This window comes from Sardina pilchardus, chromosome 12 (genome assembly GCF_963854185.1).
Source record: "Sardina pilchardus chromosome 12, fSarPil1.1, whole genome shotgun sequence".
NCBI classification, from domain to species: domain Eukaryota; kingdom Metazoa; phylum Chordata; class Actinopteri; order Clupeiformes; family Clupeidae; genus Sardina; species Sardina pilchardus.
The window spans coordinates 548,518-576,231 of record NC_085005.1 but is presented as its reverse complement, the minus strand read 5'-3'; the positions used below and the strand labels follow the sequence as shown (position 1 = coordinate 576,231).

The 27,714-nt window shown below is 41.3% G+C and overlaps 2 protein-coding genes across 2 annotated transcripts in view; one reads left to right on the top strand and one right to left on the bottom strand.

The window, feature by feature from the left end:
• Positions 1-19,750, top strand: part of flvcr1 (FLVCR choline and heme transporter 1) — a 213,418-nt gene extending 193,668 nt beyond the window's left edge. Inside the window, exon 10 of the mRNA XM_062551016.1 lies at positions 19,561-19,750. Within this exon, the coding sequence (XP_062407000.1) occupies positions 19,561-19,647 (87 nt within the window). The 3' untranslated portion in view covers positions 19,648-19,750. The remainder of the gene's footprint in view (positions 1-19,560) is intronic.
• A 2,571-nt stretch (positions 19,751-22,321) lies between these two features.
• The window catches only part of mettl14 (methyltransferase 14, N6-adenosine-methyltransferase subunit), a 58,419-nt gene continuing 53,026 nt past the window's right edge, over positions 22,322-27,714 (bottom strand). The window contains exons 10-11 of the mRNA XM_062551014.1: positions 23,901-24,111; positions 22,322-22,846 (exon numbers count right to left, since the gene is read on the bottom strand). Of these exons, the coding sequence (XP_062406998.1) occupies positions 22,548-22,846; positions 23,901-24,111 (510 nt within the window). The 3' untranslated portion in view covers positions 22,322-22,547. The remainder of the gene's footprint in view (positions 22,847-23,900; positions 24,112-27,714) is intronic.

Sequence of the window (27,714 nt, the reverse complement as noted above, 5' to 3'; positions counted from 1 at the left end):
AAAAATAGGATTTGTAAACTGTCGGAATGGGGGTACTAAAATGTGTCGGATTGGCAGCATGTCGGAATAAAGCCGCCTTCACATTGGCACAGTAGATACGGCTGCGAAACGGCCGGAAGTCATTCATTTCCTATGGAGATTCGCAGACCGTATGCGAATGGGTCCGAACAGTGCGGTGCGAAAAAAATCGGGTCCGTTGGTCATCCGCATGCGTTAAAAAAATTGAACTCGTACGACAGCAACGGACGGTTCCTATCCGAAGGAAGTTAGCGTTGCTATGGTAGGCTACTGATAAACAAATTGAATATCTATCTTTTATAATGTCATATTACATGCTTTTAAACTATAAAATTTAAAACAAAAGTCATCGAAAAGGAACGTGTATGATCCATAGTGGTGCACAAGCCCATCTTGTGAAAAATAAAATGAACGGTTGATGTAAAATAAATAATTATTTCCAAACGAAGTTTTTTGTCATGTCACTGTCTTACATGGTCTCTTAACACTATTAGGGCAGTTAGACAATTAATTTAGAAATAAAATAGCACTATTGTACATTTTACTCCCAAACTCGAAAAGCCTCCGACACTTCCAACGGTCAAGTCCGACGTCCGACGGGGGAGCACTGCGAATTACGGAGTGCCAATGTGAAGGCGGCTTAACACCATGTCTGAATAGCGGCATGTCGGACGAAAGGGATGTCGGACTGGCAGGATGTCGGACTGCCGACATGTAACCGAGTGCACGTTTAAGGAAAACGGGCGCATGATGTAATGAAACGAGCGCACGCTCTACTTAAACGAGTGCACGATTTAATAAAATGAGAGCTCGATTTTGCAAAGTGAGCGCACGTTTTCTTCCTTCCCCAAAAAATATTGCCGTAAATAGTGCCTGTATTTTAAATAATTGGTTTTCAGCGTCTGATGTGAGGGAAGGCTCCGCCAAATGAGGAGGTGTGTCAGCCTCAACGTTAGCTACGTGACACAGATTGAATTTAGCTCCGGGCTGTCACTGACATCGTCAGATCTGAACCATCGCCCTGAACGAAAATCATAACATGAATGACAACCTATAAAAGCTGCATACCATCTGAATATGGCTTGTTCATATTGCTTTTCCAATTGCATACTTTGAGCAAGTTTGTCTGGTCAGCTAAGTGGTGCTAGCCTATATGTTCTCAGAAGCTAGCTGAAGTATACAATAAAAATGTATCATGTTTTTTAAATTCATCATGTTTTCGGTATGTTCTTACCTTGCTGATGTCTTCGTTTCAAGGCCATCTCCACCAACAATTTTCCACGAGAGTAAGCCATATTACAGTTATTGACACAAGCAACGAGCACTGGCAGTCCACACTTTATTTCGAATATGGTGCGTATAATATGTGCTTTGGTGACAATTAAAGAGCGGCAAAGTTTGACAGTAGGACAAAGCCAGGGTACAGTAACATCACGGCGGTACATCTCTCCTGCTGCCTGGTTCGGCAAAGTCACAACACCTTAACTCAACTTCAGCTGCCGGAGCAAAGGCTATATAGCCGTAACAACACTGTATGGCGTTCTGCTGTGGTTTCTCTTACGGTTTTGGATGTTACGGTTGTCATAGCCCTTTATTTTTTCGTTAAAATGATTAAATTGACTCACAATATTTATTCACATGATAAAGGAGGTCTCAAATACCCCAAAAATGACATTAACTAATTTTTGACCAAACATGATGTTAAAGAGACCCTATGCAACTTTTTCATAGTCATAAAATCGCTTAGAAATCGTTGTTTTGCTTGACTGACCAGTTTTATCGAAAACAGTCACATTTCCTCCCGCCCCTGGTGTCCCTATCCGCTATTGCAACCTTGCAACTTTCTGTTAAACGATCGTTTGCTGTTTACATCTGGAAGTCAGAGACGCGTAAGGAACAAGAAGAACCACGCTTGCAATTTATATATTTATATATAGCCTATATATACACGCTAAAGCTGTCAGGGAAGCTCTGCAGAGAAATATGCAAGCATAAAACGAGCGAAAACGAAAAACGAAACCGAAACCAGAGATGAAATCGCCAATCCTGCATTGTTCCTCTTTAAGGGGTTTTGGCTTTGTAGGGTAGTATGATGACTCCTTTCTCTCCCTCTCCCACAATCTGTCATCACTCATGGTGCATCACTCATGGTGTAGCATACTGTAGAGTGTTACAACCGGCCTATTGGCTATGTAACCAGAGAGGGAAGACCACGCAGAATTTGCCAAAAGAATACATGTATTTATTTAAGGTAAAGTATTTACAACGTAGGTTAAGTAAAGTCAGTATAAGTGTTGGATTGGGAAAAGAAAGTGTATGCATTGTGCAAGATGAGGTGTCGTGCATAAAGAAAGTAAACGCCAAAAAGGTGCGGGAGAGGAGGAGAAGCGGCGGCCTCCACATCCAGGTCTACAGAGATTTTAAAGGCCATCCAGGAAGTAATCAATCAGACTTCACGTGTGCCAATCCATGCCACACCTGTGCTTGGCTCACCTGTAAAGGAGACGCAATAGACAGGAGACAAACAAGCCACTAGGAGGAGCCCTACAGACCTGTAACACCTCCCCCCTTAAGACAGAGGCCTCTAAAAGGACTTTGGTAAAGCCTTCAAAACCCCACACCCAATAACAACAATAACCCAATAAACAATTTTGAATTTTAAAATGAATTTCTTTAAGCTATGTGAGCACTTAACTTTGGTCCATGGGTGTTAACAGCTCACATACATGAGCTGGATGGAAGAACTCTTTGTCCACAGGCCCAACCCCCTCTACCCTCCAGCAGCTCCAACATGCCCTTCCCATACCCAAGGCTCCAGCAAATCCCGGTACCTGGATAGCTACATTTAAGGAGACCAGGCAGAAGAAGAGAATGGAGTAACAGGAGGAGCAAAAGACAGGACAGGACAAACACAAACACACTCACTCCAGCCCAGCCGGGGCGCGGGACAAAGCGTCAGCCATGACATGCCCCGAATGTGCTGTATGCGCAAATTGTATGGCTGTAAAAATAAAGCCCAGCGCATAAGACGCTGACTAGGACTCTTTAACGAGTGGAGAAATTTAAGCGTATTATGATCCGAATAAACAGTGATAGGAACAGCGCCCCCAGCTAGATACACCTCAAAATGTTGAAGACCCCATACTAATGCCAATGTTTCCTTCTCAATAGTTGAATAATTCAACTGATGACAATTAAACTTTCTAGAGAAGAAACATATCGGCCTATCCACCCCCTGCGCATCACTCTGCAGGAGCACAGCACCAGCACCAACATGGCTAGCATCCACCTGCATCTGAAAAGGCTGGTCTAAACGGGGTGCCATCAGAACTGGGGCAGAGGTCAACAACATCCTAACATTATCAAAAGCAGCCTGGGAGGCCACAGTCCATTCAAACTTAACCGTAGCTTTTAATAGGTCAGTCAAAGGGGCTACCACAGTGGAAAAGTTGTGACAAAAGCTTCGTTAATACCCTACCATCCCCAAGAAGCGTCGCAACTCGGGTTTAGTAGCTGGAACCGGGTAATTATCAACAGCCACCACCTTAGCATGGACAGGCTTCACTTGGCCCTGCCCTACAACCTTCCCTAAACACACAACTGTGGCCTGGGCAAACTCGCACTTGGCTAGATTTATTGTAAGGCGAGCGTCCACAAGTCTGGTAAAAAGAGCCCGAATACGGTCCAGATGTTCTGACCACTCATTGCTATATACCACCACATCGTCCAGGTACACAGCGCACCCCTGCAAACCGGAAACAACGCGGTTCATAAGCCGTTGAAGAGAAGCTGGTGCGTTGCGTAACCCGAAACTCATAACAGAGTAGGAGTACAAGCCGGATGGAGTTATAAAGGCTGAAACCTCCTGAGCCCGAGATGATAAAGGGACTTGGTAATAGCCTTTGAGCAAGTCAAACTTACTCACAAACTTGGCTGCTCCCACCCTATCGACACAATCCTCAACCCGCGGAAGTGGAAAAGAATCTGCTTTGGTGATGTTATTCAACTTACGGTAATCCGTGCAGAATCTAAATGTTCCATCAGGTTTGCTGACCAATATACAAGGTGAAGCCCAACTTGAATAGGATGGCTTTGCTAGCCCATTATCTAACAAGTACTTCACCTCTGCCTCTAGATGTCGCTCTTTGTCTGGTGATACCCGATAGAAGCGTTGTCTTATCGGCGCAGCATCACCAACATCAATGTCATGTTCCATCAATTGTGTGCATGATGGTGTATCTGAGAATAAGGAGGGAAAAGCTGACAACAAAGATGTCATCTCTGACGCCCGCTCAGCTGACAAATGCCCAAGCAACGTATGCAACTCTGCCAGTTTCTCAGAGTTCCTCAAACAAGGCTGCAGCACACAGTCGTCAGGCCCTACGACATCCACCTCACAGTGGGCGTTGGTTGACATTGGCCGCTTTCACGTGAGATTCTCATTAGACCTCACGCGTGAATCACTTGTATTTTATTTCTTTTTCCCAAGTGAAGCTGCAATGACCCAAACAACCACCAGGTGGCACTTGTGAGCAGGGTTAGGAATGTCGGCATTTACTACTAGCCAAACAATCCAAAAGTGAATTAAATCCCGAAGCAAGCTGAACATCTTTTCTGCTAGTCTCAAGATAAAACGTGTTATTGTTTATGAAGGTGTCTTCTGTTGGCCTATTGTATGAAGAGGCATCTGGCTGTTTCGTTTAGGTTTGTTTTGCTGTCACTAATGGTTTCATGAGGTCACGAGGCCAGTTTCCACTAAAAGCATAAGCCTATGCTAGATATCCTACCTGTTGCTGCATCATCGTTGATTGGCGTTGTTTGAGATTGTATTCTGTTTTCCAATGGTGTCTAAGTCTATAGCCTATGGCCTACTTTTAACCTGCATTAGTGTAGATATGAAGGCTATATTCCTACCAGTCGTTTCACTGTAGGCTGCTAAAGTCAGCTCTTGCAACTTGTTTGAAGTTGGCAACTTCATTTCAGTCTTTTAAATTCTAATAAATGAAGAGTTATTTTCCAAAATAGCCTATATCCACAATTTTGATGCATTTTCATAAATCACTTTTTAAATGTGACTTTCCAAGTAATTTCAGTGGAATTGTAATTGGGTAATTGTTATTTATCTATTCTTCTGTGTAGCCTAGTTGTCTTTTTAACTATAGGCCTAATACAATGTTTTACACAGTCAGCAACCTTTTTGCATTTACATGCAATGGTAATTCCTTCCATGGAATTACATTTTCTAGTTTAAACTGATGTCGTGTTCCTGGCCACTCAATGTAAAGTAATTAAATATATTTAGGGTTTAATCCATTGTTATGTGTGGTAGCCTATGCCTCCTTTTACTCAAAAGTGACATGGAAGGGCGAGATGCGAACCTTGGCCGCGCACGCAATGTACTGACGCGACACAGCTAAACCACTATGCTGACGTTTCTTTGGAGCTATCTTTCCCCAGATCAGTATGAGCTGCAGGCTGCACTCTCCCAAATCAACACAAACTTCAATCGTCTTCAATTGATCGCAGAAATAAGGTTCATTTTTGTCAATTGTATTATGAACACGTCAATACCATATAATATTATGTTCGCGCAGACTTCTGTATCGTGCAGAAGTAGACTTGTGGCTTTATGATTGACTATTTGTCGAATCAGAGTCACATCTGCAGTAAAATTAGATAAAACTGCCTGCTCGTGATGACGTGCTATTTGTTTATCTATGGTTTATCCTTGAATTTTCGATAAAGTATCTATCTATCTATCTATCTATCTATCCATCCCCAGCTAACATGATCCCATCGAGATCCGTAAAACCGACATTCCTAACCCTGCTCACAAGTGCTACTTGGTGGTTGTTTGGGTCATTGCTGCTTCACTAGGGAAAAATCAATAAAATAAGCGTGATTCACACGTGAGGTCTCGTGAGGATTTCATGTGAAGCCGGCCAATTGAATCCAACACCTACTGTACTTCGAACGCAATGTCATAAGTCCAGGATGGATTCTTGGCGACAGTGCCCCGTCAACCATACCTGCTAACCCCAATTCTCAATCCTGCCACACAGAATGAAAGACGTACAACAATATGCAACGAAAAACTAGAAACATGTCTGAGAGGTGCATAGGTAGGCTATGTGGAAGATGCGTTTTTTGTGTCTGCACAAGTTTGGGGGGTGCTTGATGTTTTCTCCAGCAAGATGCGTTAATGTCATCGTGGCTACGGCAGTGACTGCCCTACACTTCCACCTCATATTAGACCTACCTGCTACCTGGCCTTTCATTTCCTGATCCATCCTCAGACCTGGATGAAATTGATATAGCATTAAATATAGTAGTTGCTTATACACATAGGCCCAGATGCAATGTGCATTATTTCTCTGAGATCATTACTTATTGTTTTGTGCTGTAGTCTACTGTTGTTGGCTTAAATATTCACAATTTACAAAAACTAAACACATAGTATAGATTAGATCACCATGAAAATGTACGCCTTGTAGTAGTAAGTGTTAAAAATGATTAATATATCAGTCAATCTGATTTCACACGTTGTCTAAGCAGCCAAGTCCCATAGACTGAAAAAAATAGACCCACTACTTCCCTAAGTACTAATAGTACTTCCCAAAACCCGAACACTGTCTGCATGACATGACACATGCCCACCAAATATAGGCTACTTCCACCGTGAACACAATACCATAGCGTACTTTCACCCGACTTTCTGCGGGTCATCATGCCATCTAGAAGGAACGGTGATTACATGATTAGGTGGTCCGACCGATGTTATCGGATGCACGCCCCATATATCAATTTATTTATTGTGTCTAAATTATTGCCTATAGTCTGCTGTAGCCTTTATGAGTCAACAAGAAATCTGCAATTTCATTTGCCTAACGCACGTAGCCTAAGTTAGCTTAGCTAGCAGCAGTCTTGTTTTCTGTGGTAATTTATTTCCACCGTAAGTTAATTCATAGGTTACCTGTTGCTGTCTTTCATCCACTTAATCATTTTCTGACGCATCCCCTCCGACGCCTTCTTCTTTTCTTTCCTTCTCTTTCTTAATTGAGCGCCTGACAACTTTTTTGCCCTCTCCATCTTCAAACTAGCTGCTTCAAACAAGCCTCACCACGTTAATAGCCAGAAGTGATTCTGAGCTCTGCTTTCATAAGCAAATCTCTGCCGTGGTTAAAAACAGCTTCTACCAGCTTAGAATTATAGGCAAAATAAAACACTCCCTGTCATATCATAATCTGGAAACAATTATTCATGCCTTTATAACATCACGGCTGGATTATTGTAACTCCCTTTACCTTGGTCTCCCCCAGTCCCTCATACAACGCCTACATGCAGCAGCAAGACTCTTAACTGGGTCAAAAAAGTGGGATCACATCACACCTGTTCTTGCATCCCTTCATTGGCTGCCAGTGCATCAAAGGATCCATTTTAAAATACTACTAATGGTGTTCAGAGCCCTCAACGGCCAGGCCCCATCTTACATTTCAGACCTCCTAATACCCCACTCAGCCACTAGATCCCTGAGATCTTGCAATCAGGGTCTTCTACATATCCACCACTCCAGACTAAAACAAAAAGGTGACAGGGCCTTTGCTGTTGCGGCTCCACGTTTGTGGAACCAATTGCCACCACACATACGTGATGCCCCCTCCATCTCTACTTTTAAATCAAGGCTCAAAACCCACCTTTACACCCTTGCTTTCCCTCCCCCTTAGTTTGATGGTTTTGTGTTTTAAGTGTACTTTTATTTAGTTTTGTTATTTATTTATGTTTATTTTTACTTATTATTATTATTATTATTATTATTATTATTATTATCTTATTTTATTGTATTTCATTGTTTATTGTAGGCCTATTATTTCATGTTATTTCTTTATTTCTTTACCTATTTTTATTACACTATGTACAGCACTTTGGTCAGTGTGAACTGTTGTAAACGTGCTTTATAAATAAATATTACTTACTTACTTTAAATGTAAACAAAATTGACGCTAAGCAGCGCCCCCTCCCCACCTCCTCCTTCTCCTCTTCCCTCCACTGGGGTTTTCAAGCACTGTGGAAAGTAAAGGAGATCGAGGGCGCCCACTGTAGTAACATGACTGATTATAATATTTACCATTTATCAGTGGTCAGGCCCTTACATTTTAAACACATTTAGTGAATAGCCATCATGACTTATTATAATTTAAAAGGGCAAGAATTTTTTTTTTTTTTTTTGGTCAGGTCCGTTTTGGCAGTGCGCCCATATGCACCGCATATACTGCATACCCCACTTTTGCGCCACTGGTTGGGATCATCTTTCGTTGTATCATCGCCGTCCTCCACGTCACGATTGCTGTGCAGAGGTAGGCCGCTGTCTATTTCCTCGGTAATGCCGTCAATTAATAATAAATGGTGGTCGGCCCAATAATCCCCACCACTCTCTCCTCAAGTGAGTCTAAATCTTCACTGTTGCTTTTACCAGCCCCTGTCCTCTGCCGTTCTAATCTTCGCATTGCCTCCTTTTTGCTAGCATTTGAATGTCCTGCCATTTCTTTTTCACGTCCTGCGTGTTTCTCATCACCCCATTACTACTTACGGCATTTACCTTCTCTGTGATCACATCCCAAATCCTTTGCTTTTCAGCATGTGTTGTTGTGGTGTTTAGCTTGGAAAATGAAATTAATTTGTTTTTCTCTACCTCAGTAACTATTATTTCATTGTCCTCCGCCGTAAAGTTAGGCTTTCTCTTTTTCTCGGCCATTGCGCTCGGAGCAGCTTATGACTGACTAAATCAAAGGTTAATTCCTTGCTATGACGGTTGTTAGGGGGAAGGATGCTGATTGCCTAGTTACCACAACATTTACGACAGATTCTCTTTCGAGTTACATTGTACCTTTCGTGTAAGATTAGGCACGTTTCAGTTACACCTGGATCATTATTATTTATGAGTTCGTAAGCCATGCGTACGTGCACACTTACGTCCGATTTTCAAGTTACAGGGCCCAGAGGGTTAAGATGCTCTTAGGGGGGAATTCTCCCCTTCGCGCATAAATAGCGCGTAAGCTTTTATTTTTTTACCGTCTGTTGCGCACCTGTGTTTTACGAGCATTCTGCCGTCCCAGGTTCTGACACACCCACATAACGCAAATTCGAAATCAAGGCGGCCTTATGAAAGAGGCTAGCCTAGAAATCTAGACGCCCCTAGCGGCAGCAAATGTAATTTGGCTGGCGGGGCGGTCTAGGCACGATCCATTGAGCCAGGGAGCTGAGAACCCCCAGCACCAGCGATCCAATCACAGTGCTTAACATAATGGTGACTGACATGCGACCAGAAGTTGCGACGGTAACGCATCCTGTTATTTGAAAACAAGAAGATGATTCGCTTAGCGTTATCCTATTGCATGGAGAGGGAAGGTTACGCATCCTGCTACTTGAAAACAAGAAGATGATTTGTTTAGCGTTATCCTATTGCGGGGAGGGAATTTGAAAGACAACTGTTTATCCCACCCCTCCAATTGAGCCCTGTCTACGGTGAGTGTCCAGACCCTACATCTTGATGTGGGTCTGGCTCGTCAGGTTAGAAAGAGGCGTGATTTATTTAAAAAAGAACCAGACTAATCTACCACCTCCTTAATTTAGGTTGATATGAAAATGTGGAACGTGGACTTTCTCATTGACCTTCTGAATGCCATTTAAATCCAGAAGGAACACCAACCAGTCTTTGATTTTGAAAACATATGCCAGGTGAACTGAATAAAGAACTGCCTACAGTAAAATTATGTGTCATCACATAGCTTAACAAAGAAATTACTTCACAAAATTTTACTTCTGCTGTGTTTATAAAGAGTCAAGACGTGCTTGAGGTGTGTAGATTTATCATTCAAAAACTCACGGTTGACAAAAAGGTTTCGCTGGCAGCTGCCTCGCATAATATCAATTTATCTATGCTAAGAATTTTGTAGACTGACATCTGCAGCTTCGAACACAATAGAGAGACTGGCATAACGAGTTCAATCTCCATTACAGACGAATTAAAAGACGAGAGAATAAACTATGCTGCTCCACTATAGTGTAGACGTCTGTGCAAATGTATGGATGACTTCGGTGAAGTTTGGAAGAAATGGACAGATTCGAACGAAGTATGCTATGGGATTATGACTACACGTCAAGTTATAACTGAAGATGCACATTCGGTAAGCTCCAATACTCAAAGTGAATGATTGTAACGGGGTTTTCACTATTTAACACTAGAAGCGGCAAGCGCCGGTCATTTGACCGTTGACGCGTATTACTAGAAGCGCCGTGTAGGTTTGACCTAGATATACCTAGATCTGCCGGGCTGCGGTCTTTTGACTGCAGTGATTACAAAATGTTTTTATTTTTTTTTCACTCCATTAAACTCCAGGACCCTACGTTCACGACTTTCCCTAAATACGTGTGTTTTATCACCCAGAATTTTTACATTATCAAAAGCACACCGGTACAAGCTAGTTTAGAGCTATTTTGCGCTCACTTATGTGACAACACTATGGCTGTGTCTGAAACATCAGTACGCACGCTGGGCAGTGTGCATTTTCCGGAAGTTACGTCAGAATAGACTGTCCGAAAGTCAAGCGCTCTCACTAGTTGGGTACTTCGTTTGTCGTGATTTCCAAGCGTGCATCGATGCATCTTTTTTGCCCTCAGGTATCCCATAATCCATTGCGCAGCGCAGGTCAAGCTCCACATGTCATGCAAATCGTCAACACACCCTCCTCCCCGAGTCAGGTGATGCCAACTAGTTAGTGCTGTCCAAATGTAGGTAGGGATGCATACTGAGGAGCAAGCTAACTAAGACGCTACTGGAAAGAAGGTACTATCCAGCGTGCACGCTTGACTTCTGGACACAGCCATCGTTGTCTCACTTTCGGCCATGTTTGTCCAGGCTGCTATTCTCTTTTCTCACAGCAGATGTCGCAAGGGTTTCCTGTCAGTCGGGCATGAGAATAATATTTTACCATAAAACATATGTGCAATATGTAGTATATATATGTGATTTATTTTAATAACTATTTTTCATTTACATGGCATAGTCTATGGAGGCAATTTACAGTGGTAAAATGCAAGTTTTGAAAACGTGTGGCCTACGTGTGTAAAAAATATTTTCAGCTGAAATTCGTCGTAGTCTATTTATGTACGTAGGGCGCGTATGCCTACGTACATTCATAGTTGTATATCTTATCTTCTATCTTTTAAAGCTCAGACTAATGTATAAGCATTTTCTTACATATTTGCTGGACTAACTGAGTTGCGTCGCTTCAAATACCTATTTCCAATTGCACAGAGTACAAAACGTTAAGTGGTGCAACGTTAACCAGCTCGACTAGTACGCAGGAGACCTGGGATCACAACTCGGCACGATGTAGCTTATATTGACTGAATTCACTGACGGTTTTTCAACGTCGACGAACAATTCTTTTTTGTTAATGGTTTTTAATAACAAACTATCTGAAATAAACGGATGAATCACAATACTGTTTACCAGAGGTGTGGACTCGAGTCATGTGACTTGGACTCGAGTCAGACTCGAGTCATGAATTTGATGACTTTAGACTCGACTTGACAAAATATAAAAAGACTTGCAACTCGACTTGGACTTTAACATCAATGACTCGGACTTTCACTTGGACTTGCGCCTATTGACTTGTAAAGACTTGCTACTTCCCATAAAAAAACGAAAGACAAAAAGATAAAATGTAGACACGGACTGATCTATCTATATTTATGTGTGTGCGCCTGTGCGTGAGACAATGCGCGTATTCGGCACAAAATCCAATCAAATCACTTACTGTAGATTGTTTTGATTCGACAGCGGCCAACCACGCGGAACAAGCTAGACAACACGCAGGGCAGGACAACGAACGTGAATGCGCCAGCAAAATGATACCTAAGATTATTTCGTTAATTCGTTTGCCTACAAAAATTACGTGGAGACCAACAAGAAACGAATGACTGTGTAGAACTTGTTAAATTCCTCCCAGCTTCATCCTAGCCTGCTTTTGCCATATGCCTGGTAGGCTACTATGAAACCAAACTGGTAGCCTACCCTACTGATTCTGTTGTCTAATTGATGGATTTAACCACGATTAGGATTAGGCTTTTAAAAGGTGGAACATTTTCACCTCAAACGTGCGCTGTATCATATAGCCACTGCGTGTTTTTGTGTACATTCACATTAAATCCATTCCACTAACATTATCAGGAGGAGAAAAGGCTACCATAACGTTTTATTTTGAGCACTGGTTGTTACTCATTGGATACATATCAAACTCCATGTCATGGTAGAGTAAGTTAAGCACCCACCCAATTAAACATGACCAAGGAAAAAGTGAACGGGACAACAATGCCATGCCACGGTAACCTACCTAAATCATAGAAGTTAACATTGCAAGATATTTTCTATGACATCAGAAATATTTTCATTACCTTGTCAGTTTTTTGAACATTCATTTTATTTAATGAAAACATATATCCTTGAACTATGTGTGACTATTTTTCTAATCTAACCGAATGAAACCTAATTACGTTCACGTACTTCTTAAAGTGACAGGCACTCAATTAGACCTACACACCACCTGTAATATCATTAAAGACAAGTGTAATCAATATGAAGTATTCAAATTACTGATACTGAATATTTTTAGCTATAAGTAATTATGCAGATCCTAAAATACTATAAATTGTTAACAAAATATGTCAAGTTTATGAATTCAAAATATGAAATAGACACAAGACACACCATTTTCTGTGTGTGTGGACTGGAGGTTTGAGCAGAGACTAGGATTACCACTGCTGTGAGTTATCTGTATCCCCCTTATGGCAATACGGTTTTGCCTTTTTGTAATGTAATAAACATGGTCACACATTATAAAACTCTTTCAGCTTGTGTAGGCCTATCAGTGGTTTCTTAACAAATTGAACACTTTTTAACACATAGGGCCTATATTTCATTGAGAATGTGCTAGAGATACCATTTGGCATTTCTGCTAGACAGATTTGCATCTCAAACTCTCCAGCACACACAAATTCAATTGACAAAATACCTGTTTCACTCGATTTTTAAAAAGACTCGAAAGGACTCGAAAGTCAGACCGTAGGACTTGGGACTTGACTTGAGACTTGTTGGCCTTTGACTTGGACTTGACTCGGGACTTGCCTGTCTTGACTCGGGACTTGACTCGGGACTTGAGGACAATGAATTGAGACTAACTTGTGACTTGCCAAACAATGACTTTGTCCCACCTCTGCTGTTTACCATTAACGAAAAATAATTTCGCCAGCCAATAATTTTCTGAGCCAAATTGAGCCGCTATATGACAAACTTTGGCTAGGCCAGTTAGACTTTTTGCATCTAAAAATAATTATATCATAGAGACACACGCGAAAAATAAACGATAGCCTAGAAACTAGGCCTACATGAGATTTTCCCACTGGATACACCACATCAGTATTGTGCTCGTTGCTACGATACACAGGACTCACAGTGAGTTGACGACCAATTAAAATGACATGGGGGAGAAAAGCAAGCAAGGTAGCCTAATTTTGATCTCGCCTTACATACTTTCCTAATTCCTACGTAGGGCTACTCAGACTTTTGTTAAATCTTCAGGGCCCGGTTGCACAAACACCAAAACCAAAGATTGATGATATGAACCAAATATTCTGGAACAGGAGGATTTACAGCATTGAATGCGATAGGCTATTAGGCTACTGCACCTTCCACCGTTTCCTTTCCAGAGATTGCTGCGCTGTTCACAACGCATGCAGTCTACATTGAAGTGAAACGTGCAGAACGTTGTCCAAAACAATACAATAACATCGTGTGTTGAGATCTAGTACAATATAGACATCTGTAGACATGAAGTGGTAACTAAAGCCATTGGCCGGGTTTCCCAAAATTGTTAAGAAGCTCTTAAGTGCTAAGAACTTCTTAGGAGCGTTGTAAGAATGTTCTAAGAACGCTCCTAAGAAGTTCTTAGGACTTAAGAGCTTCTTAACAATTTTGGGAAACCCGGCCAATATCATTCATGAAAACTTTGGCGGCTGCAGCAGCATTTAGGTTTTGGCTGAGCCAGCTGTTATTCTCAAAGCAAATGGCTTAGGGGTCTATACATAACACACTATCCATTGCAAACATAGCCTATTTGAAACCGATCATTCCCCCTCACCCATACACTCGTCTAGGCTACTTAGGCTACAGACATCACCGCGGCATTGAGGACAATTAACTGCCACATGACACATGGCTTAGTGCAAACTGAATTTATGACCAAACGATTTGATTCGTGCACGAAGTGCCATCTAGCTATCATTATGTGTAAGTAACAGCCTCCCAGTCTAAGGACTCAGCGGTCTTTTGATAGAGAGAGTTACGCATTTTGGGTGGAGCAACCCCAATATCTGGGCGTTTCTTATATATACAACTCTTGTGCGCATTCTGCCATGGCTTAAGCACTTTTCCAGCTACGCACTCTGGAGGGCTGGAATAAGGTCGAGCGCCACTACAAGGTGAAACAGCATATTGCTCATGTCGGCAGAAGGCCTAGTGCTAAATACATGTAGGCAACACGGAATTTACAAATTTACATTACAGTATCAAATGTGATGCTTATAAGCTGATACAGCTTCATGTCTTCCGCATTACAGTGTCACACAGTGGCATATTTCGCGCCATTACCTTCACTGGCTTCATATAGTGAAAATCACGTTATAATCACCCACTTTCAGTATTGGATCTTACCGATTGTGTATCTTCAGTTTTAACTTGACGAGACGTCATAGTCCCATAGCATACTTCATTCGACTCTGTCCGTTTCTTTCCAACTTCACTGAAGACATCCATACGCACAGACGTCTGCACTATAGTGGAGCAGCATAGTTTCTTCTCTCGTCTTTTAATTAGTTTGTAATGGAGATTGAACTCGTTATGTCAGTCTCTACTGTGTTCGAAGCTGCAGATGTCATGTCTTAGTATAGATAAATTGATATTATGCGAGGCAGCTGTCAGCGAAACCTTTTTGTCAAGAAATTTCGTGAAGTAATTTCTTTGTTAAGCTATGTGATGACACACCATTTTACTGTAGGCAGTAGGTAGTTCTTTATTCAGTTCACCTTGCATACATTTTCAAAATCAAAGACTGGTTGGTGTGCTTTCTGGATTGAATGGCATTCAGAAGGTCAATGAGAAAGTCCACGTTCCACGTTTTCATATCAACCTAAATTAAGGAGGTGGTAGATTAGTCTGGTTCTTTTTTTTTTTTTAATAAATCACGCCTCTTTCATAAGACCGCCTTGATTCCAAAATTGCGCGGTGTGGGTGTGACAGAAGCGGAGATGGGAGAATCCGCTTAACAGAGAGGCGCGCAACAGAACTGCGTAAAAAAAAAGCTGACCCCCCCCCCCCCCCCCCCCCTCCCCACTTAGTTCCAGTGTATGGAACTCTGAATGCTTAAGGATTAAGCAAGAGATTTTGGACAATTCCAAGCTCCCAACTTTGTGGGAGGTTTGGGGGTGGCCACTTCCTGTTCCAAAATGGCCGTGCACCAGTGCACAAAGCAAGGTCCATAAAGGCAAGGATGACAGAGCTTGGTGTGGATGAACTTGACTGACTACAGCATTAAACAGGAGATTTTGGATAATTTCATGCTCCCAACTTTGTGGGAACAGTTTGGATGGCCACTTCCTGTTCCAACATGATACCCTACATACCCTGTGGATGTCTAACAGAAGATGCCCAAAGTCGAACATCAAAACAAATAGTAATAGGCTGATCTGTCAGATGTAGCCATCAATCAACCCGAATCAACCGAAAACGCTGTGATTCCTTGTGAAGGCCTGATGCGGCCTTAACAAGGGAAGACATGCGATTGGATACAAATGGATACCACACCCCCCACGTTATTTGTTGACACAATCTGTCAATCAAATCGCAAAGCGGACAGCGTTAGTATGGTAGTAGGCTTCTAGGCTAGTCGAGAATGATCGGGGAAGGAGAAGCAGAAGCAAATAATAAATGGTGATATGAAATTTTATTAAAAGACAATATTATTTTTTCGTTTAGTTTGAAAATAGTTAGGCCTTCAGAGAAGGCAAGGCCCTGACGGTCCGCCACTGATGCAGGGTATGTGATGATGTGAGGCTATTTTATTTCCAAAGGCCAAGGGAACCTTATCAGGATGCATAGTATCCTGGATCCATGAAATAGCTGGCCTTTAAAAATATAAAAAAAAATCTTCATGCCTCTATGGGAATTTAACATAGGGGTCAAATAGTTATTCCCGGGTATTTTAAGGAAGAACATACGATTTTCATTCACAAAGAAAATTGGTGTCCTTAAGGTTGGATTTTTACCTTATTTTTTTTTTTAATTAAGGCATTAAGATCAATATCCAAAAGATGATTTTATATTCCTCTTTTTAGTCAACTTTAGCATGGGCTCGAATACTTATTCTACCCACTGTATAACGAATACATTTCACAGTGAATAGTTATTCACCGTCATTGCAAATTGGTAATGACGGATAAAAGTGAAAAGGCGAAAAGGCACACATGATGTAAGCATGCAACGCCTCTGCCAGATAAATGTCCTTAGGTTTTTTATTTAGTCGTTCAAACATTATTGGGTGTTGGGTATTATTGGGTATAAGTGTTCTTTCAGTTTTTTTCTATGGTAACCTATTGTCAGTCGATGCTGAAAGTAATGGTGTGTAACTGTTTTGTCGTTGACTAAGACCACAGTGAAGTTAGTTTAAGTTTGCCAATGAGTTTAAATAATCGACGAGTGCAGATACGTACAGCTATATCTGCTAGGTTTTAGTAAATAAGGTTTAGTGGAATACATGTTCCATATGGTTATGTGCAAGCAGAGTCCTTCTAATGCGTCAGTGACCATTAAAATACTGATGCACTGTTTGAAATTGTGCTGCTTGCTCTTAAAGTTAATGACAAATGTCACTCTAGTTGGTTTAAAGGATGTTATGCCAAAAAGGCACCCATAACTGATTGAGATACATTTTAAAAAGAAAACACTCCCAGTGTGGACTGGACAGACTGTCAGAATTACAGGCCTGTTTGATTCTGCACTTGTTACCTTGCTAGATAGTGGTAGATCACAAGTTATTTGACCATGGAATTTAGCATGTTTACACGTGTTGGCAAAATAAGATTTTGTTCATTCTTTAGCTTGCTTGACTTTTACACACACACACACACACACACACACACACAGTATAGCTTCTATTAAAGGGAACATGTTATGGTAAACTGAACATTCCCAGTTTGCTGTATTTGTGTAACCACATTGCTTAAGTCAAATTAAATAGTTTTCATTTACCTTGTTAAACTCATGTATTAATTGGCAGGGGCGGAGTGGGACACAAAAATCCACCGGGAATATTCTGACCACACCGGCCCCCTACCGAACCAAAAAAATGCCACCACCATGCATTTTTACATCTCTACCTTGCCCTCTCCTTGGGCCTGCTCCTCTCACTGCTCCTGCACCTCTCACTGCTTCTCTTACTGTTCCTGCACCTCCTACTGCACCTCTCACTGCATCTCTCATTGGGTGTGCTCTTCTCCCTGGGCCCCTTGTTCTTACTTTTCCTCATCCAGATATAACAGTATTTGTCTTTTTCTGTTTCCGTCTCCAAAAAAATCACCTCCTCCTTCAAGTGTCAATGTAATAGAGAGAAATAACCCCTGCCACTGAGTCTAAGACAGACTGGAATCAGCTGTGGTTGGCCCCATACCCAACATAAATCATCTGTGTGCCAATTAGATAGATAGATAGAAAGATAGATACTTTATTGATCCCCAAGGGGAAATTCAATATTATTCAATTGTTTGTTTATTATCAGCTGAGATATATTGTTTTTGAACTGATACCATTGCAGAAGCAGAGGTTAAGGTTTGGATGGAATATTGTTTTAATTGTGGTATGTTGTGTGTTAACATCTGTAAATAATAGAAAAACGATCCATAATTTTGTTGAGAGGTATAACTTGTCTGTTAAGAAAATGTAAGCATTGTTCACTGCCTGCATATTGTGCGAAAACGACATGAAATGTGTGAATGGTATGGCCACAAAAGACGGATGCTGTGCTAACTGGGAGACTTACAGTAGAGTTTTGAAAATGTGACAACTGTTTGGACAAATGTAGCCACTGAAAAAAACTGTAAGCCATCGATTCGTTTGAAATGTAAATGAGTTAACTAGCTTGTGATATTTTCCGTCTAGTAATAGTAACGTAGTTGAGCTTTGTGTCAGTGTTTTTCATTCTGTCAAATTTACCTGCACTTGTTGATGGCCGTGGACTTGGCTACGGATAAATCTGTTTTGAGCATTGATGCATGCTCCTCCAGCAGTCGCTTCTTCTTAATTCTGCCCTTTTCAGCCCCCTCTTTCTCTTTCCTCTTCTTGCCTTCCATATTAATCACGCAAGCACCACCTGCTAATCCGTTCACTATCAAAACGCTAAGCTCACTAATACAGGCTAAAGGGCCATGTCATTAAAGGAGGGGCCGCTCATCTATCCCCCTACATTTCTGTGATAGACTTGACCTAGCAAACGTATTTGCGATTCCCAGGAGGCTTTGCTGTTCTATTTTGAATGTATTTGTGACCAAAAGAGTTAAATAACACTTTAATAATATATAAACAATTAAATCAAGACACCCAAAGGCTATACCAATGCACTGATGAGAGAAAACTGAGATGAATAGGCCTGTAATTAATAGGCTATGTAAGGTAACCGTGACTAAGGCATATCGCAACTAAATGGTTTATATAGTGCTTGGCTTTCTATTTACAATAAATGAACTTTAGGTGACTTCTTAGGGGACAGAAGTTCGAATCATAAACTCTTGTGATAACAAATAAATATTGGCCTACTAGCGGCCGCTCAGGCCCGTCATGGGCCAAATCTAATACAACGTAGGCCGGCCGGCCGGCCTGGCGGGAAATGTCCCGAATCTCCCGATTACCACTCCGCCCCTGTTAATTGCTAATATACAGTACATTAGCAATAAACATGAGTTTAATTAGGCTACGTTGTTTTCAATTGGAATAGCCTGACTGTACACAACACAAACCCCGGTGGTTTGTACGTAATGCAATGTTTTGAGCACCCTTTTTCCTATTTCCTTTCTGTTCCTTGCTTTTCTCTGCTATTTTGAAAGAGAAATATGACACATATTTAACAGATTCAATGTAGATAGAGCATTTCAACACCCCACAACAGTTGGTTGCTCGGATGCAGTGAGGGTTCACTGTTAATACACTGGCATTCTGTGCATGTCAGACTACACATATATTGACACGAGCCACTCACTTGACACTTGCAGGCTGGATGTGGTCCACAGGCTACTATTTGGGGAACCCTGAAGAAGAGAATGTGGGGGATGGGTCAAATGTAAATGTAAATGTAAATATCAAATGTCCTCTCTCTCTCTCTGTGTGTGTGGCAGAGAGAACAAATGAAGACTTAAATGTTTTTCTTTTTCTTTTTTAAGGTCTCCAGTGAATGTACATCTGACAAGGCATCCAGCAGCGTCAAACTGATTTTTCCTCCAGCATATCAACACGAGACATCATTATAATATGTCCCAATATACGTGTTCTTTTAACCCTCTCTAGCATACTTTAACTATGAGACTTACTGTGCTCTCCCATCATTAATGAATGATCATTTTTCTTTTTTTCCTGTTCAAAATAAGCATTAAATATTTCATATATCATTAAATATTGTGTTTCCTTGAATACTGTATGCACTCATTTGTTAGAAACTATTCCAGGGTTAGTTTCCAGTGAAAATAGTGTGAAGCCCTAATTAATCTTCATTACAATATTCAAAAAGACACTACACTTTAGCTTGTGTCAGTTCAGCTCAAGGACCAATTCCCGATACTCCTTAACAAAAGAGAAATATTAACAAAAAAACAAGCTTATTTTAATTCCCATAGTCTTTGCATTGCCCATGATGTCACAATACAGCAATTGAACTACAGTAAAGGCTGGCTTACATTGTACGATTTTGGTCTGTTTTAACAGTCGGCGACTACATTTCCAAAATTGGGTGGAAATCATGGGAGTTGTACTGGAATCGCGGCGCGCTACCGTCAACTAAATCGTTTAGTGTAAGGTGCCAATCTTAGCGGTTTTAAGTCCGTCGGAGTCAGTCTTTTTCTAGTTTTGCCGTTACGACAATATCAAACATGTTTGATATTATCGGAAGTCTTTTCAGTCGTGGCTCATGCAAATAGTGACGTGAACATTAAAAAACAATAGTGACCACGCTCCAACACGAAACAGGAAGGGGCAAAATAGGCGACAGCTGTAGCTTAGCCTAAATGATTATTTGCTATTTAATTTCTTATAAATTATTAGTCTAATTATTCTGTGACAGAGCAGCTCTATATCTGTTAGGGATGTCACACATGAAACAATGCTGCAGAAACGCGAAAAAAATGACTTTGATATGAGTAGGCTATCATATGAGTTCCTGGTGATGACGTGTAGCCTAGTTTACGATGGAAATAATTTGAAGGAATCTAGTAGCAGTCTTGTAAATAGTGACCCACAGTCTTTGCAAAATCCTAATCTGAGACTGGCCTGTGACTAGACACTCAATGAATTGTCTTTAGATGTGAGAGGGTCTGAGACTGTCTGTAGTCTTTTCCAAATCTTTGCAAAGTCTGTCAATGTAAGGTAGGCTTAAGTTACACGTGTTCCAACTGCCAATTGCTCAACTTCTAGACCCCCTTTCTCTCTGTATCTTGATTGGAAATAATGATATGAGGCACTTTCCTTTCTCTCCATTCACTTTCTTCAAACCATTTATTCATGCATTAAACTGTCAATCTATCAATATCCATTATTATTTGGCTAAGTTGCTTCCTATAAACCATGTTTAAATGGCTATAGCCTGCATTTAATATAAGATAGAAATTCTGCCGCACACAATACTATCAGTGTACTTCGAGAGTTTGTTTAGAGCCAGTGATACTGTAGTCAAGGAAACGCTACATCAGTACTTCAGTACTCTTTTTTTTTTAAGTATATTTTTTGGGGCTTTTATGCCTTTTAATGTGACAGGACAGTGTAGAGTGACAGGAAGCGAGTGGGAGAGAGAGTAAGGGTGGGATCCGGAAAGGACCACGGGGCGGGAATCGAACCCGGGTCGCCGGCGTGCAGTGCAGGTGCCCTAGCCAGTCGCGCCACGACTGGGGCCTGTACTTCAGTACTCTTTTAACAATAATTGGTCTTCTTCGATCTGTGTCTCGCAGGCTTGTGCAAAATAGAATTGAATTGAGAATGACTCCTAAATTCCAATTCAATCCTGTCAAAAACAGGATGTAGAATTACAATTTGAATTTGAATTAAAGTAAGTTGAATTGATTAACAATGAAGTCTCACAAAATATAAAAGGCACCTTCCATCCAACTGTCTCTTTCGTCCATTTCAAACCAGGGTGTGAAGTGTTTGTCAAAACAGGGTCAATCTCTCTTGACATGACCGTACAGCAATTTAATTTCTTCATATTTGTGACCTTCCACAGCGAAATCAGTCACATTGTTCAAATTTTCAAAATTACAGTTATTACGTTTTCACGAAAGGGCATAATCAACCTTCAAAACGATACCTATATCTAATGAATTGAACGTCATATTACTGAAATATAAACATTCAAAAGGAGTTGAGTTCATCCTGTCATGCCAAGAGAAAAACGGAGAAATCTGCCTCTGAAGTTGACTGTCGGCTCAACACTCACAAACACTTTGTAAGGTCGTCGCTATTTCAACAACACGGCACGCGGATAGCTTGGTGGTCGTCTTTGAATGCATTTACCGTAAATATTAGAGTAGAGGGGCAAAAACGAGACGCCGCTCACATTCTGCTGGAGCTACATTTCTCACCTCAAGAAACTCACGTTTTTAGACTAGAAAAGGTATGTTTTTCAGCGAGAAAACACACAAAAAAAATCCACGATTTTAGCACAAGTAACATAAATGGTCGTTTTTCTCGAAAACGCCTGTTGCGACAAGCGACTGGTTTTGCCGTGGAGAGTCACATTTAGGTATATAATACACACCGTTCTAGGAAAAACAAAGATCCTAAAAAAAGGCCTGTCTACACCAATTTACAGACTATGTCCTACCACATTATATCTGTCAACCAAATTATTCAGTATGAAGAAACACAGGACAGGGTGGATTTATCCTTTTATGTGCCAACACCTACTAAGAGATTTCCAATAGAAGTGACACAGAGGAGTTTTCAAGTGGGCACAGTAAATGACTTTATTTTAAAAATAAAAATAAAAACAGAGTATTCAACATCGGAAATGACAAAATTAGAGCTAATTCTACCCCCGAAAATGCAAAGTAATTCCAAAACGACAAAAATCATGTTTGGGCATAGTATAGAGCTTTGTGGAAGTCTCAACATTTTCAAATTTATTTTTGTACTCCGTGTTCAAGGTACCGATAGTGCAGTCATTTTAGCGTGGGGGAAATCCTCTGTGGGGTGCTCCACGTCCTCTAAAGCCACCTCTCTCCCCACGGAAGTTGGGTCGATTGCGCTCCCGACCACGATCACCTCTAACAGCTGCTGGCCCACCTCTGCCTCCTCTTTGAGCTCCCCCACCTCTCTCAGTCTTGGTTTTGGGGGGTGGAGACTTGGGACGAAGCCTCTCAATGTCCTCTGTGCAGCCAGAGAGGTGGGAGAGCTGGAAGAACTCCTCGTAAGCCTCTGCATTAAAGTTACTATTTGTCAGAGTGGGACCAACAGTTAGCCATCCTATAATAAACCAAAAACACACAAAGTATCAGTTACATATAAGACCAGACACATTTATTTGACAAGTATACAAATAAAGCACAAACAGAATTCTATGTAAGATGGCAAAACAAAATGACAAAGCTCGCTTTTCCACAATGGGTGCTGTTACGGCCAGCTTGTTACAGACCGTGTCCCTCTTTATGTTGCGGACAACAAACTTCAAAGCAAATAATAATTTATTGAATTAAACTAAACAACGTTACCAAATAGAAAGTGTCTAGGGGAAAAATGAATGGGAGTGACATGTGCGTGTGTGGATGCAATGAAGGTATCAGTAGAATATGTAGGAGACAAATAAATGAGTAGACAAAGAAAAGAGAGATATAAACTAAAGGAGAGTGCAAGTTCAAGAGATAATCAAAATAGGTGCCTGCATGAAAGAAGAAAAGTGCCCAATGGAAAAGAGAGGACAGCCCCTAATATAGTAACACCTGGGTACAGGTGCTCCCAATTATCAATTAACCTTCCCAAGGCCCAACCCCCGCCCGTGCACTGACACGGGATGGCCTGAGGGAGGCACAGGGTCGTAACAGTGCAGACATCTTGATTTTTAATGATAAGAAGAATTTCACTAGAGGAAGACTCAATAGAAGAAATTCACTTTTATCTTTGCCAAGGTAAAAAGAAAACAATGTGCCAGAAAACAATTACTCCACTAAATGCTCCATGTTGCAAAAATAAAGCGAAATGTGACTGGTTATTCACAGATTTTATATCCCTCTTTTTAGGCAACTTTAGCATGGTATCAAATACATGTTCTCCCCACTGTATGTAACATGTTTAAAACTATTGCATTTTATGGGGGAAGACATCAAATTTCTTGAGGCACCTACCACCCCCAAAAGTTGACATGTGAATATATTGTGCCAATCATGTAGTGTGTTGTGAATACATTGTGCCAATCATGTGGATAAGTGCCAAAAATGCGCTGCAATATGGCCACTGAGTGAAGGAACTTGTCTAAAAGGACTTTGTCTATAGTACAAAACAATGTGATATTTTTATACATCACCTGGCCTAATGGTACTGTCACGACCAAACAGGTGTAGCCTTCGGCGTCCAAGGCAGAAGTGCTCAATGATGTGGAAAATCTCAACTGGTTTCTCAATGTTTCCAATCTCTGGCTCTTCAGTAATGATCAGGTCAATGTCCACATTTGCATGGATGAAGTCACCATCTGTGCTGCGCCGCACTGTACCTTTAATACCCATCAGACAATGTTCCTGGAGACAAAACATTATGCAGCGCTTAGCAAATTCAGTGTTGACTATATATAGTATAATTACTGGTTACTTTTGGCCTGAAAATAAATAAATGGCTGGGGCAACAATAGTGGACTATTCTGAAGTGGCCTTCAAGCCCTGATCTGAGTCACATCTAACATCCATGGAAAAAAACAGACATGCAGTCTGGAGAAGGCACATTTTAAGCCTGAGAACTTCGAAGACATTTTGTTTGATTTGATGTAACTTCTGCTCATATATATAGTAGGGTGGTCCTTGTATGGGGTCAACATTTTTTTCTCACCCCTTAAATGTGTTAGGATATCAATAAAAACACACGGTGCAAAATTTTGAATTGTTCCTACAATATATTTTTGTAGTTTTGAAAGTAGCATCCTGCAGATTGTTCACAGCATATTTCACAGAATAACACTCATAATCACTCATCAGTACTATCTTCAGAACCATAGCCAAGGTCTAGCTTATTTATCCTGGCTGCAGATAAAGCAGGATATGTTTTTCCCAATATGTTACCAAATTAATAAATAAATGCTGAAGCGACGACGGAGACGGAGATGTTTGGCGATTTTTGATCAATCGCCATTGACATTTCAGGGTTCCCACTCTAAGTCAGACTTAAAATTACCTGACTTTTCCCTGACCATAAAACAGAATTTCCATGACCTCGAAACCAGCATTTCCCCGGCATGTTTGCCTGAAGTGACGCCATCAGCCAAGATATTGCATTCTAGAATGTTGCACATTTTTAGAGCAGGAAATGTTTCGAGCAAAACAACAACATTAAAGGTGCATCCACACATGAAACGAGAATACACAGCAGGTTTTGACTAATACATAATTTACTGTTAATAAAATTCCATGATATTCCCTGACTGTGCAAATTGACCAAATTCCCTGAATTCCAGGAATTCCCTGACCCGTGGGAACCCTGCGTTTGAGAGAACAGTGTGCTAGATAGACCACAAGGACCAGTGTTAATAGGTGAATAGGAGTAATGTGTGCTGGTGATCTGACAGCTGTGCTCAGCGACAGTCAGCTGTTTGCTGATTTTAAATCTTCCGGCAGTGGGTCGCACAACCCACGTCATGGACAGCTCCGCCCATGTCTCAGCAAAGCCGCTTCATAGCCGGCTCGCATTCACACTGCAGTCGAGCCGACGATATGTGTACCCCCAGAGAAGGACAATTGCCAGCATAAAATACCTCGCCAATTAGCCAGCTCCAGTGTGAACGCTCGGGACTAGCCGCCTAATCGCCGCTTAATCGTCGGCTAGCTGTGCAGTGTTAACAATGACACATATTGACAACTGAAATTTGATTGGTTGTTGGCAGCCATTTTGAAAAATGTGTTCATTGGCAGATTACGAAATGTGATGAAATGATGTCAGGGGAAAGTGTGCCAAATTTCACGCTCTTATGTCAAATAGCTCATGAGATATTGCTATATGGTGGGTGTAGCGCCCCCTGATATTTAGTATTTAGTGTGCATCCAAAGAATGTCGCATTGATTGCGTGTACCAAGTTTGAAAAGGATTTTAAAGGAAAATATCTGACAATTGAACCATGATGGGATGTTAACATGTGGCTGTAGTAGCATAGCCTGACGACGTCATACTCAATTCTTATCAGAGTATGAGTCTGAAACTGCTCCATTCAGCTGCGATTATGGGGCGTGATTCAACCGATACAGTGCGGGGGGGATAGCTCTGCACTCATTGGATAGACCAAACCAAACAGAACAAGTTATTGGCTGTCAGTATCTGCGAAATCTAAGACAGAAATATGTAGCAGCCTAACAGGGTAGGCTATGGAAAACATCCTCCTTCGTTTTTAAAAATAATTCCTTCAAACTGTATGCAATGAACAGCTGGGGAAGTGTGTCGTTAACCCAACGAGCAAACAGACATTTTTAAACAAACGGGAACAACATCACCCAAACATGCTGTTTTAACTGGGTGAAAGTGAAACTGAAGTTTTCCCACATATCCTCGTTGGTCTAAGTGTTCAGAAATAGTTGTGCGAATCCGTGATAAAACCTCCGTTTCAATAGCTAAGATAAACGAAAGGCCAAACTGCATGAACAAATTATGCATTCATCGCCATAGCGTTTCTGTTGCAATCAAAATCAACCTAAGCGAACATGGTCTCACACCCAACTCGTTGAACGAGGACGCATGCAGCCGTGAACGTCACTGCTGTTCATATGTCAATCATCACGTAAAGCCCGCCCTGTGAAATGTGATTGGTCCGAGCCGAAGTGTATCTCGAATAGTAGCAGCTAAACGGAGCAGTGCCAGACCGAAGTTCCCTGCAGAAAAAGAATGGAGGCGGGGCTAAACTTCGGTCTGGCATCCAGGCTAGTAGTAGCACCCCATACAGACAGAATTTCACAAAATGTGGTGTGTGTCATGTCTATCAGGTTGGACTTCACTTTGAACGCCGAGTTAAGACTGGGCTGGCTAAAGCCCTGTTGGTGCAACCAGCCCAACGTTTAACGTTAGCTAACATTTTGTTTGAGTGTCGTTAGCTAAATAGACAATAGTGCTTACATTAACGTTAGGTTTGTCTTTATCTATTGATAACGTCACCTAGAGCTAACTGGTTACTGTAACGATAATAAGCAAATCAAGAAAGGAGTAGGCTACGGCAGGAGACAAGATGATAACGTTGGGGTTTATCGCACCTGTGGCATGGTATCAACGTTAGATTGCTTCATCTAGTTACTCACGAGTGTTAGAATGGTTTGACAGCTGTACAGCTTAATGAGCACTGAGGTAACAATCCATCTTTGCCGCTAAAGTGCCTCAACGTTAACTCTGGGAGATGGGAGATTTGAACTCTTTTATCGTAAATATCTCAAAAAGTATAAACTTCACAAATGTGAAAAATACATTGTCAAATCTCCGTTACAAGACCGTCAAACGGTTCAGTGGTTTTAGCGTTATTAACCGTTGATTTTGGTCGGAAGAAGAATAATAATAATAGAAGAACAGTGATAACAGTACATTGCATTTAAACATGCAATGTAATTACATGCAATGTAATAATAGGAAAAGCTAGTAACTCAATGAGTGCCTGCGCAGCTTTGCTGCTTCGCTGCTAGACCCCCAATCACATACTTAGAATTTGTCCATGGGGACCCTCTCTACACTACCACTGAAGGCTATTTTGAGCCTTGTCAAGGCCCCCAAAATCATACTTAGAATTTGTCCATGGGGACCCTCTCTACACTACCACCGAAGGCTATTTTGAGCCTCGTCAGTGGTTTGAAACTAGTGATTTATTTTGACATGGTTCCATGACCGCTGCTAGCTTGGCTAGTGCCACATCTCAATGAGACGGTCTGGGAATCAAACATTCATTCTTTCGTATTTGAAAAAAATGGCAAGATCTGTATATTGGGAGCCGCAGATGTCCATCAAATGCGTCTGTGCATAGCTCCGTCTTGCTTTCCCCCCTGTTCTGTGATTGGTCCCCTATCTGAGTCAAAAATTGTGGTGGTAGTTTACAGTTTACAATTGCGCGTAAAGCAGCATGGGAACACCCAGGCTAGACCGCTGCCACAAGCCATAAGCCATTTATA